Below are 13,738 nucleotides of genomic sequence, written 5' to 3'. Positions count from 1 at the left end.
GAAGGACTAATTTAGTCCACAAGCCTACCATTTACCATTATTGAAGAGTTTGGAGGGAATGTTTTTTATTTTATTCCAATCGCGAACTCTATTTTATAACGGAGCAACATTATCGTTACATCAATATTGTGCTCTCAATAATGACTTTTAAGTCTGAAACTAATAAATTCCAGCCCAAAAAGTGGGAGTAAAAAGATAGATACTAATGGTTGAGTGCTCGGACTATATCCAATTAAACCCTATTTGTGAAGTTCATCATTTGATTTATCCTTGTTATAAGTGCCTATAAATTGAACTTATTACACTTAATTCAATTAGTGACTGATGAAAAAAATAAAAAACCAAAATTTCATATTTTCTCTTATGTCCATGTGTTTTTTTTTTTTTCCAAGGTAAAATATACTAATGTTGTAATATATGAACCTTAGATGTATATCAAGCCCACCTCATGTCTATTCTACCTAAGAAAAGGCTTTGTGCAGCAGAGAAGCCTCTCGGTCCACATTTATGATGTCCCGGCCCATGCTTAGCTTACCTTGCTAAAGCCCTAAGTTTGTGGGCTGAGTCTGAGATGAAGTAAGCCCAATAAGTAAATACCTTACTTTAAAGAGAAAGTTGTAAGCAATGTTTGATTTTAAATCACATAAAGTACGAGCAAGAGCAAATTCGAGAATGAGAGCATAAAAGTAACAAAATTTAAGACATAGAGTGGGAATGGGAGTGAGAATACATGTGAAACGTGAGAGTAGAAACGTACTCGGAGTGTGAGAGGGGCACCCGTTTAAAAGGATTGTGTGACTTAGGTTTTGATTTAACAACCTCTCTTTTTTCTTTTCTTTTTTGGGGGTATGGAGTATATCTGTTTGAAACTTAAATTGATAATCAGGTAGTTTGCTGAAATGAAAATTATGAAATTCACTCAATTCCTAATCTGCTAAAACAATATTGTACATCCATATTTCTTTGATATGCTATATATCTTCTGTACATAAATTAGTCAGTAGATGACACTCTAATGTGCAGCCCATTTGGTGCTTCAACTCTGGGAAATTTCATCAGCTTGTCTCCACCAACTTCTTCCCATCTGCATTAAAAAGAAAATCATATTTTCTATTTCCTATCGGAATTGTTTCTTATTTTCTCATCAACCAAACAAAACATTCATAACTAAACAAGTTACCTGTATCTAGTTACAAAGTAATGAAGGAATGTAGAAATTTCTGCTATTCCCAGTTCCTTTCCGGGACACTGCCTCGTGCCACCTCCGAATATGAAAAAATTGTTTTGTGTCTCCAAGCTCTTATCCTACATTTCACAATCATGGCCACAATCAGTCACTTGAAATCAAATTTCAGTACCAATATAGTACCATCATTGTAATTAAGCAAATAATTAAGTTAAAGTAAAAAATTCGGTATCACGGACCATCCATCTCCACGGGTTGAAGGTAAACGGGTCAGGATATAGACACGGGTCGTAATTTATCTCTCTTGTATATACATATATTCTCCATCCTTCAGGGATAACAAATCCTGTAAAAAAAAAACATAGGAAATGATGTGATTGAAGTACAGAAATATACAAATGGAGAAACATCATAAGGTTAAATCACATTATTGAAAAAGCATACGGCAAAGCTAATAATGCATAAATAATGTCCCACTTGTCATTTCGAAAAATTATTTGATGGTTGTAGACCAATAAATCACTAGTGGTCCAATCTAGTCTAATTAAAACTAATATTCAAAGTTTTTTTTTTTTTTTTTTTTTCGTAATATCTTATTAAACTTTTATGAGTCTGCTTTTCTTAATTGGGAAAGTTTTGATTGGACGTTTAGAGCCATCTAATAATTTTTTCATAACAACCATAAAAAATCACATCATAGTATCATAAAGATATTTCACTAGTTATAGAGCTTTGATTGTACTTGATGGATCACATGTTCTACGACCATCCAAAAATTTCTCCATTCCAACCATAAAAACTCAGATCATAAGCTCCTCGAGCCCCTAAATGCTTGAAAGCAAGAAATAAAATGTGGTGTTGTTATGGATTATCTTGGACTCACCATTTAGTTCCATGTCTCGGGTAGTTTTTCTGAGAACTCCATTAACAATGGTAGCTAATCTTGAAGTCTCAAAGATCACCTGCATCATAAACATCATAGTAAATTTAATCTCCGAACCATTAAAAACAGAAAAAAGAAAAAAAAAAAAGAAAAAAAAAAAGAAAAAGAAATTTTACATGAAAAAATCAGATTTCAAAATACTTACAGCACGAGTAAAGCGCATAGACTTGAAATCATTCCAGTTAATTGGATCCTCTGTCCTTTTCCTTTCTCTAATAGCCAAATGTTCTTTCTATAAAATTTACAATCGAATCATAAAAATGTCAACAAAATACTCTAAAATCCGAATGTAAAAATCATTTTGAAAGTAATTTTCGAATTAACTTACTCTGAGTTCTTCAAGAACTCTGGGATGATCATGGAGATATTTGACAGCCATCATCGAAGTAGTCGAAACAGTCTCATAACCAGAATACAAAAGTGTGATTATTAGATCAATTATCTCTTCATCACTAAGCTTGTATTTATTTTCTTCATAATTTCTCATTAGTAAACCAAGTATGTCATGTTGTGTTTCTTTGGAAGCTCTTCTCTCCTCTATCAGTTGTCTAAACATGTTCACAACATTCTTCCTTGCCTGTAATATATACCACATCCCATTTATACATACACCAAAATTCTTCTACTAACTAAATAATAGAGATAAGAAAATAAATTATAGGTAATTTACCTGAAAACCGCAACGGTAATTCGTGCCAGGAAGATCAATAGGCAGTGAAAGAGTTCCTAATACCAGCTTTAAAAATTCGGGCATGAAATCCTGAGATATTGTACTGGATTCGATACCGGCAATTTGCTTAAGAGAGGACAATAGTGCCATCTGAAACAGAGGAAGAATAAAACTGATTAAACATGACAGTTTTTGACCGTTTTCTTAGTTATGGAGAACTGTTTTTAGAAAACTGAACTTAACAGACATTATGTTCTTTCGGGTTATGATTTAATACGAACCTCTTTGGTTTTTTCTTGAATGTCAATGATTTTGTTATCCCAATTGCTGAGGTGAGATCTCATGAATTCGTCGATTTTCGGCAAGAGTTGTTCTCTGATCATGGAGGGGCTAATGAGGGCTAGCAATGCCCCTCTCATGTACTTGTGAGTGGAGCCATGAACAGCTGCAATATTGCATTTTCCTAAGATGTCTAGCATGGACTGTGGGTAGCCAGGAACAAGCCCTTTTGCTTCATTCATTAGGATATATCTGTTTAGCTCTGGATCCATTGAAACAATGGTAGGGCAGCCCAGTATGTGGGACTTGAAAACACTTCCATATCTGTTAGAAATTTTAAAAAAATATTAAAAATTTAAAAAATTTATAGAGCAAATTACGAGAATGATTAATGATAATCTATATTGTTGATTTTAATGGATATATGTTACAAGTTCTTCTATCAATTTTTTAATCATATATAACATGTTGCTTGTTTCTCGGACACAAACACAAGATATAACATGGTTCAGCCATAACTGACGTACAACCTATGGACCCAACATTGCTGGCTATTTACAAACTAGACCACAGCATTGAAATGACAAAAGCAATTTAAACCACAAAGTACTAGCACTTGAAACTAGGAAACACACACCAACACAAATGACACTTCAAAAAAAATCTATTAAAAACTTAATTACTAGACAAAAACACCAATCACAGCAAAAGCTTCTAATATAGACCAAATTGCATATACATATATATATATATATATTCAATAATATTTGTTCCACAAAAATTTTCTAAAAATTGAAAAAAGTTGTGAGAATATATATACCTTGCTCTTTGGTTCTTCATGAAACTTGGGCCTTGTTTAAGAAAATCTGTAGTTTCCCCAAAAACTGGCCAACCCATAGTACCAGGAGGCAAACCTTTCTTCTTGTACCTCACCTCATTCCATCTCAACAGAGCAGTGCAGACAAAAAGCCCTAGAACCACCCCAAAAACCACCATAAAAATAGCCATTGATGCTCCCAAGAAGCCACTTCAGAGGGAGCTGTAAATGGTATGGGCTTGTTCTAGCTTAAGCTACTCAGAAGCAATGCATGTGTGTATATTTATATATACATATTATATATATATATAGCCATATGTGTAGAAAGAGAGAGACCAAATAGGCCAAAATATTGCACACCCCAGAGGGTCATGTGGACCCTAGTTTCTAACCCCAAGTGATAAATTAAAGCACATCTAAGAAGGGATTAAATTGCAATTTTTTTTGTTACTTTCTACTATGAAAAACAGCTTGACCCAGAACAGATATTCAAGATCTCAGAGCCTCCCCTTCCACTAAAAGTTAATATATTATAATTCAACAACCGACTCATCAGGAATTTAGCAATGAATGTTTGTTTGTATGTCTATAGTATATTATTATATGTGTGCAGTTACACACACACACACAGGGGAGGGTGTTGATAGTTAAATTGGGAGATAAAAATAAAAATAATATAAAATAAAAAGGGCTAGTTTAGAATACGAAATTCTTACATTGCATAATCTCAAAAATATGATACACTTAATTTTATCTCCATTTGAAGAGGTTGCTTTCGATTTTAAAAATGTGACCTGTTTCGATATTCATATACTGAACTTTAAAATTATAATAAAGCAACCATATCGTTATGCAAATTCAGTTATTTAATGATTTGGGTACCGAAATTGCCGGTAGTATGAAAGCTAGGGAGGGAAAAAGAAGACATAACTAATGAGAATGATGGACATATGTGAAGGGCCACATGCAAACCACCACATTGGAGGTGGAAGAAAAGCAATCACAGACTCAGCGGTTCACATGTCAATCAACAAGCTCTGCATATATGGAATTCCAAACAACCACATGAGAACAGTCTTTTGGCTGCCACGTGAGTAGAGAAAGACACTTAGTTCAACTCTAACTGCAAGTTTGAAGCCTAGACTGTCCCTCTATACTTGTCTGAACCTATGGACTGTAATTTCCAAATAACTCCGCTCTCGTATGAGGTTTGGACAAATTATGTACGAATAGCTTGAGGTTTGGACAAATTATGTACCAGTAGACCGTTAGTGACTTTAATGTGAAAAGTCAATAATGTCTTTATATTATAATACTATATTATATTGCATTACATATAATGGAAGGATAAATTTGTCATTTTATAAAATTTAGCCAACAGGTCTGTCGAAAAGAAAACGCTAAGAGCGTCGTTGAACACATGCCGAATCTTAGGAGAAATCAAAGTAATAAACGTTGAACGATCTGCTCGTGTGTAAATTTGTTCAAATCTTAAGAAATATAAGTGTAATTTACACTTTTTTTCTAAGACCTTGGATTTCCAAAAATGCCCATATATGCAACCTTAATGATATCTCAAATGTAACAATTTTTTTTGGAGCCTTAAGTGAGAGATAAGGACATAGCTTTCCTTTCTATTAATGTCAATCAACTTGGAACATATAACAAGGTTGGATTCTTATGCCAGGATGAGATAAATACTTAGTTTTCCGCTAATCACATCAATAGGTTTTTTGGTATAAGGACTAATCACATCAATGGACTTACTGATTGGGGATTTGGAGTTTTTCATTGATATGAAACTTTAATTAATTGAGCCACCATGCGTTATATAGTTAATACCTTGACGTTAGTACAATGGTTGGGAAGACTGGTTAATTTTTGATAGGGATGTAAAACACACCACCAGCCAATACTATCATTGATATTGATAGTAATTCTATCCCTTACAGAGAAGACAAGAAAATTTCTTTTAATTGAGAAAATTAAGCTAGGTACAATCTTATTTGTTTAATTGTGGCTTCGATTCCAAGGAAAAACTTTTTGATTATTATTTTTTTTTGGCTTACAGATTTTGAACTCAGATTTTAATCTTTATTGTAATTATGTATACAATGCTGGATTTGGTGTGCAGAAATATAATAAAATGGAATATCTATTCCAATCATTTTTTTGTTTGGTATACAATTTAAAGTGGAAATCACTATTCCATTGGAATGAAAATTCATTCCACAACTAAACCTATGGAATGGCCATTCCATTCCCAAGTAATTTTTTTTTTTAAAAAAATCAACTTCCCAAAAAACCGTCATGTTCTAAGTTCAAAAATCACTACCATCTTCCACCACAACCACCTCCACCTTTCACCACCAACACCACTACTGCCACCGATTTTCACCACCGCTACTGCTGCCACCTTCCACCACCACTACCACCATCACCTTTTAGAACCTTTCACCACCACCACCACTGCCGCCACCGCCTTTCACCATAGCCACCGCCTTCCGCCACCACCTTTCCCCACCACCACCACCTTCCACTACTGTCGCTGCCACTACCGCTGCTATCGCCTTCCACAACCTTCTACTACCACCATCGCAACCGCATTCACTACCATCACAGTCACCGCCTTTCACCACCACCACCGCCTTCCACCACCACTGTCGCCACCGCCTTTCACCACCGCCACCGTCTTACACCACCACCATCTTCCACTACCATTGCCTTCCGCCACCACCTTTTACCACCACCACCACCACCACCACCTTTCACCACTACCACCGCCACCGCCACCGCCACCGCCACCGCCACCGCCACCGCCTTCCACCACCACCACCGCCATCGCCTCCACCACCTTCTATCACCTCCACCGCTACCGCCTTCCACCACTGCTACCACCACTTCCTTCCACCACCACCACCACCACAGTTACCTCCATTGGCTTCCACCACCACCACCTACAACAGTATCTCCTTCTACTACCACCAACATTCTTGCCACCGCCTTCTACCACTGCTACCTTTCCAACACTACCGCTTTCCACTATTGCCACCGCCGCCGCCTTCCAACACTACCACCTGCATGCACCACTACCGTTTTCCACCTCTACCATCGCCATTACCACGATTTATTTTTTAAAAATTATAAAAGAATGTCATTTTGTTAATTTAATTTATTTTTTACTAATAGGGATATTTTAGAAAACTTAATTTAAAATTTATTCCATTCTAAATTTAAAATTGGTCCAACCAAACACTAGAATGATTATTATTATTCTATTCCTATATATTTCATATTTACAACCAAATAATAGAATAAGAATGATCATTCCATTCCATTCCGATTCTTATTTCATTCCCACTTGCATTTCATTCCATTATTCGATTAAAACTCTGAAACAGAGTGAGACAAAGGATGTAATGGTGCTAAGAGTCGAGAGATTTATAATTTTCCTTTCTTTTTCATATCATTATTAAAGTAGGTTATAAGTTAAACCATGTGAACTTTTTGTGTTTATTTACTTGATTGTGTTTTACCCATTTTTTTTCATATATTATTTGTAAAACGGACTAATGTCAAATTTGTTATAGAAGTGGGATCCACTTATGATAACTTCAAAAGTAAGCTATATACTTTGGTGTGAGGAGAAAGGCTGCACTTTGAGCTTACATTGAAAGCTTTTGTTTGTGCCTATAAATATTCGTATAACTATTGCTATGGGTTATATACTTGAGAAAAATATATCAATGAAAGTTCTTTACTCTCTCATATATCTCTCTCTTAATATTACTCTATATATACATATATATTTATAAGACGTTATCAACACGAGCTCTAGCCATTTGAGACTTGAACAAAACGCTTTCTCTCCCTCTTTATATCTCAACTATATATTTTTTTGTGATATTAGTTTTGATAGATTGTTGGGTTTGTTTGCTTTACTGAAGAAAATTTTATTTCTAACTCCAAAGGGTTAGAAAATCTTAATTATTGATTATTATTCATGAAATTAATTTGTCCACTTCAGTGATATATGTGCTCACACTATGGTCGGTTCTACTACTTTTATTATTTAATGATCTAATAACTATGGTCGGTTCTATCTCCTTTATTATTTAATGCTCTACTAACTACGGTCGGTTCTACAATCTTTATTATCTATTAACTATGGTCCATTTTACTGCCTTTATTATCTATTAACTATGGTCATTTTTACCGCCTTTATTATTTAATGATTTATGGCCAATTTTAGCGCTTTTATTATTTAATAATTTAATTGGCTGGTTTTACTACCTTTGTTGTTTAATTATACTGAGTCTTGGAAACACAATTAAAGAAGGAAATGATGCATCATTACATGATAAAGCGAATACCATGATTTTCCTTCGTCGCCATATTGGCAATGAGCTAAAAACTAAATACTTCACAGAAAGAAATCCACTGAGTTTGTGGAAAAAATTGAAAGAAAGATATGATCATTTAAAGTATTGTGACCATCTCAAAAGTTCAGTATGCAAGAAATGCAGCTGCGGTTGCAAGATAATGAAATTATTAGCGAATATAATTCGGCTTTGTTTGTAATTAGCTATATTGATATAATGTGGAGAAATAATTACTCATGAGTACATATTGAAAGGAACATCATTCACTTATCATGCCGAGTGCGTAGATTTATGAAATATTTGATATGGAGGAAAATATTATTGAAAGACATATATTGATTAAATGATATTCCACTTTTCACGCCGAGAGCGTAGATTGATGAGATTTCTTATGTAAAGAGTATATATGTTGAACAAGTGATACTCCACTAATCACGCTAAGTGTGTAGATTTATGAAATATTTAAAGCTGATATCATGTCTGTTTATGGCAGAACAAAATAAATAGCTATTATTGAGAAATTTTCAGTCCAACCGGATAAAAAACGATCCCTTAAGCGAATACTGCCTTATTCGCGGTCATGGATGTGGTTATGGGTATAATCATGGTAGAATTAACTACCAACATCATGGAGATTATATTTTGAATTTCACATTGTATCCTTAAAGGTGGGACCAAAATAATATGAAACAAACAAAGGGAAAAAATTTGCCTGAACCCCTATAGCACATGTTGTTTGTTATCAATGCAAAATTGATCAGTGTGTCGATGCAAAAAATTTGATCAATGTGAATTTACATATTATCAATGCAACATTAAAGAGAAAAAGGTTACACAACATGCTTCTAAGCATTTATCTAATTCTTATCGTATGCTTTAAAGCATTAGACTGATTTTTACCAAGTCATAATCCAAGAAAATGAGACAAAGATAAAAATGAATTTTATATGATGTTTGTTAATATTTCAGTTTTTATGAGGTAAACTAATATTTTAATTAGTAATATATACACATCTTATTTATACTTCCTTTTATCATTTCTGTTATTAAGCATGTTTTATTTTATTTGTCAAAATTTATATTAAGTTATCAAAATATGAAACTTGCATATTTAAGTAGGCAAAGACCTGAACTATAACTAAAGGTAAGGATATATATCTTGTGAACAGTAAGACCATCACACACGATCCTTTCGTTATCGAAATTATTTTCCCCAACAAGATGAAGATAATGTAGAATATATTTGTTTCACTTCTATTACTTATTACAAGAAACATATAATAGAAAAGCATCATTATTTCTCTTATGGGTATTATTATACCGCCAAAAGCATGTTTGCTTATTTTATATTCATAATATTTCATTTGCTAAAATTATTCTCTTATTTGTTTATGAAATAAGTTGAACCCCTGATATGTGATGTCTTTATAGCATGATGTGCTGATTATCATTTGAATAAGAGTGTTATCCCACCTTGAGGGGGAGAAAAGGTAAGATCAGAAATGGAAAAATGATATTACTGGAATGCTTTGAAATTATCTATATGAGTAAGAAGTTCAAAGGAAAATATGAACAAGAAGATCAAAGGATCATTCATTTGCAAATTATTACAAATCAATTACCAGATGCATTCATTGACACAAAGAAAGTAATAATATCATATGTGCCAACCGAAAAAAAATATAACCATAAGTTGACATCTCGATAGGATAGTTTGTCAGCGTTGCAAATGCATCTAAAGCACGTATGAAGCGTAGCAGACTAATTAGTACAAAAGATTCTATTCCCTGAAAGTGAAAAGCACTAGAAAGAAGTGTATAATAAAACAGGAGTTCTTGATGATGCCAAGTTAGCTAACAATGATAAAGTAAACCTTGATAAGGTAGAGGCACTCAATGTGGTACATGTAAAGGAACATGATAACATGGGTGCTCCTGTAGAGACCTTGTGATAAAATGAGGTACCTGCCAAAGAGCACGATGAATGATGAAAAGGGTACTCCTGAAAAGACCTAATTAGCTAACAGTGATAAATGTTGCCTTTGATAAAACATATGCCTTTTATATGGCAAAGGGACCTGACGAGGCTAATGATCTGACGTGGTCAAGTTAGCTAACTATGATAATATTGCAACGGTACCTGGAAAAAATGAGATCTCAATAAATTATGAAAAGATATGGAACAAAAATGAAGTTATTATGGACAACATATTCTCATATACAATTGCTCTTAATAAAAATAGTGAGGATCCGGAATCTCAAAATGTCGAAGAAAGTTAACGAAGATATGATTGGCCATCATGGAAAAGAGCAAAATAGGTAGAGCCAATTGTATTAGCTAGATGAGAAGTCTTTGGATCTGTGGTTCAAACACCTGAAGGTGTAAAGCTTGTTGGGTATTTGTACAAAGATGAAATGAGAAAAATGAAATTATAAGATTTAATGACCGACTGGTTGCTCAAACTTTCTCACAGAGACCATGTATTGATTATGAGGAGATATGCTCTCCTGTGATTGATGCAATCATATTTTCAATTCTTAATTAATTTAGCAGTAAGAGAAAGACTGGATATGCATCTTGTAAACGTGAGTACAATATTTTTATATGGCTTACTAGATAGTGATATTTATATAAAAATCCTTAAAGGATTTAAATTGCCTAGTATGTACTCAATAAAATCACAACGATCCTTATATGGATTGAAGCAATCTGAACGAATGTGGTACAATCGCCTTAGCGAGTACTTACTCAAAGAAAGGTATGGGAACAATCATCTTTGTCTATGCATTTTTATTAACAAATCAGAATTTGGTTTTGTTATTATTGCAATATATGTTGATGATTTGAATTTTGTAGGAACATTGGACGAAATCGAAAAGACTGCCACTTATTTAAAGAAAGAATTTGAAATGAAAAATCTCAGAAAGGCAAAATTCTGCCTTAGCCTGCAGGTTGAACATTTTTCGAGCAGTATTTTCATCCACCAATCAACATATACAGAAAAAGGTTCTGAAACATTTTTATATGGATAAAGCCCATCCATTGAGCTCCCTAATGGTTGTCCGAACACTTGACATCAAGAAAGATTCTTTTTGTCCTCGAGAGGATGATGAAGAACTCTTTCGTCCTGAAGTCCCTGATTTCAGTGTGATTGGTGCTCTTATGTATCTTGCAAATTGCACACGGCCTGACATAGTCTTTTCAATCAATTTATTAGTAAGGTACAGTTCTGCATCAACCCGCAAATATTGGAATAGAATCAAACACATATTGCGATATATTCATGGTACAATTAATATGGGATTGTTTTATTCAAAAGTACCAAATTCTTAATTAATTGGATATGTAGATGCTGGCTATCTCTCTGACCCACATAAAGCTCATTTACAAACAGGATATGTGTTTACTTGTGGCGGCATTGATATATCATGGTGATCTATGAAACAAACAATGATTGTAATTTCTTCAAATCATTTTGAGATACTCGCAATTCATAAGGCAAGCAGGGAATGCATTTGGTTGAAGTCAATGATCCAACATATTTGAACAACATGTAGTCTCTCATCAATAAAAGATAGTCCAACAATATTATATGAAGGTAATGCGGCATGCATTGCACAGAAGAAAGAAGGATATATTAAAAGTGACAGGACTAATCATATCTCTCCAAAATTCTTTTATGCACATGAATGCCAAAAAAAGGGTGATATTGATATTCAAATAAAACATTCATGTGAAAATCTAGTAGTTTCACTAAAACGCTATCTTCCAACTATAACATTCAAGAAGCTGGTACATAATATTGGAATGCGTTAACTAAAGGATATTCAGGGTTAATCTAATGCAACAATGAGAGGTAGCAATTAATTGAAAAGGTATTGACATACTGTACTCTTTTTCCTTCGCCCAGGTTTTGTCCCACTCGATTTTTCTGGTAAGGTTTTAATGAGATAGTTTTAATCTATGCAATATTATTTTCTGATACACAAGAATACTGTACTTTTTTTTTTCCTTCGCTAAGGTTTTCTCCCACTGGGTTTTTTTTAGCAAAGTTTTAACGAGGTATATTTTTAGTGTAATATAGTGAATCCTAAGGGGGAGTATATAGAAGTGGGATCCACTTATGATAACTTCAAAAGTAAGCTGTATACTTTGGCGTGAGGATAAAGGCTGCACTTTGAGCTTACATTGAAAGCTTCTATCAATGAAAGTTCCTTTACTCTCTCATATATCTCTCTCTTAATATTATTTTATATATACATATATATTTATAAGAAAATTTATATCTTCAAGCTTGACAGTATTTTTTACTTTGAAATTTTTTATTATTAATGATACGCGATTGTTAAGTATCCCTAATTAGCCTAATTGTAACTCTAACTTTTGTTTGCATATTTAACCTTTTAGAAAAGAGACTAGAGAATGGTAAATAGTCAAATCACGCAATATTACTTCCTCCTTCTTTTTATTTCATTACTCTGTTTTTTTTTTTTTTCATTACTCTGTTTTAGTCACTTCTAAAAGCAGTGGCGGATCCAAAGGGGGGCTTGGGTGGGCTTGACCCCCCGCCCCCCCCACCCCCCCAATTTTTTTTTTAGTATAAGTATATTTAGCCCAATGTTTTAAAAAAGAAAAAAATTAGTAGTAATATTAGCCCCCAATTTTAACCCATTCAAACAAGTCCAATATCTAACCCACAATTTTAAAACAAAGACTCAACCGAATACGCCCAAGCCAAACAAGTCCTAAACAATCACTAAGCCAAAACACAGAGAACTCCTAAATTCCTAATCTTGCACAAATCAGAGAGCTCACTCATTCTCTTCCTCTAAAGTAGGTCAGGAAGGAGTTTGACTGCTGGGTTGGGATCGGATCCTACTCGACATTGAAATTCTTGTTTCCTCAGAGCCCAAAGTAAAGTGAGTCAAACAAACTCGATCCATCTTGGGTTTGAACATAGCATAGGCTCAAACGTGATTGGAAGGGTCCTAGCTATGCCATGCGTTCAATACAAAAGAAGGGCGAAGGATATTCATGATATTAGGTTGGATTTATGTAAATTTGCCCGGCTCTACGCATTCAGTCAGGGAAGAGAATAGGATTTCTTGCATTCAACTGGATCATCATAGATTGAACAATAAATAGAAGAAATCAGTACCTCTTTTCTGATTCCTACTGTGAAACTACCAGAGTCGCATTAGCATATGTTGCGAGTCTTGCTTTCGTTCACAGCTATATTGGACAAAACTTTTTCGATTTCTTGATCCTCTCCAAGCTTCTAATTCCCTGGTTTCCAAACGCTAGGGCTAGGCTTAAAAGTTCCAAAAATGATCGCAAAACCCTATTTCCTCTAAAAAATTTCGACTCTTTAATCTTTCGTCCTCAATTCTCCCTTGTTTAATATTAGCCCCTTTTATTAACTATTTCTGGATTCACCCTTATCTAAAAGGTACTACTATTG

At 34.1% G+C, this 13,738-nt stretch overlaps 1 protein-coding gene across 1 annotated transcript; it reads right to left on the bottom strand.

Moving 5' to 3' along the window:
- Positions 1–673: 673 nt before the first annotated feature.
- LOC132316008 (cytochrome P450 85A1-like) lies at positions 674–4,176 on the bottom strand. The gene is made up of 9 exons (XM_059814490.1): positions 3,899–4,176; positions 3,081–3,402; positions 2,800–2,949; positions 2,458–2,706; positions 2,275–2,361; positions 2,070–2,148; positions 1,426–1,532; positions 1,181–1,305; positions 674–1,084 (listed from the first exon to the last, which is right to left on the bottom strand). Exons 1-9 carry the CDS (start codon positions 4,084–4,086, stop codon positions 994–996), a joined length of 1,398 nt encoding a protein of 465 aa, XP_059670473.1. The 5' UTR covers positions 4,087–4,176; the 3' UTR covers positions 674–993.
- Positions 4,177–13,738: the final 9,562 nt, after the last annotated feature.

Source organism: Cornus florida, unplaced genomic scaffold (genome assembly GCF_030987335.1).
Source record: "Cornus florida cultivar Cherokee Brave unplaced genomic scaffold, ASM3098733v1 CherokeeBrave_3.0.0_Hap2_Chr07, whole genome shotgun sequence".
NCBI classification, from domain to species: Eukaryota; Viridiplantae; Streptophyta; class Magnoliopsida; order Cornales; family Cornaceae; genus Cornus; species Cornus florida.
This window is presented reverse-complemented; position numbering and strand designations above follow the sequence as displayed.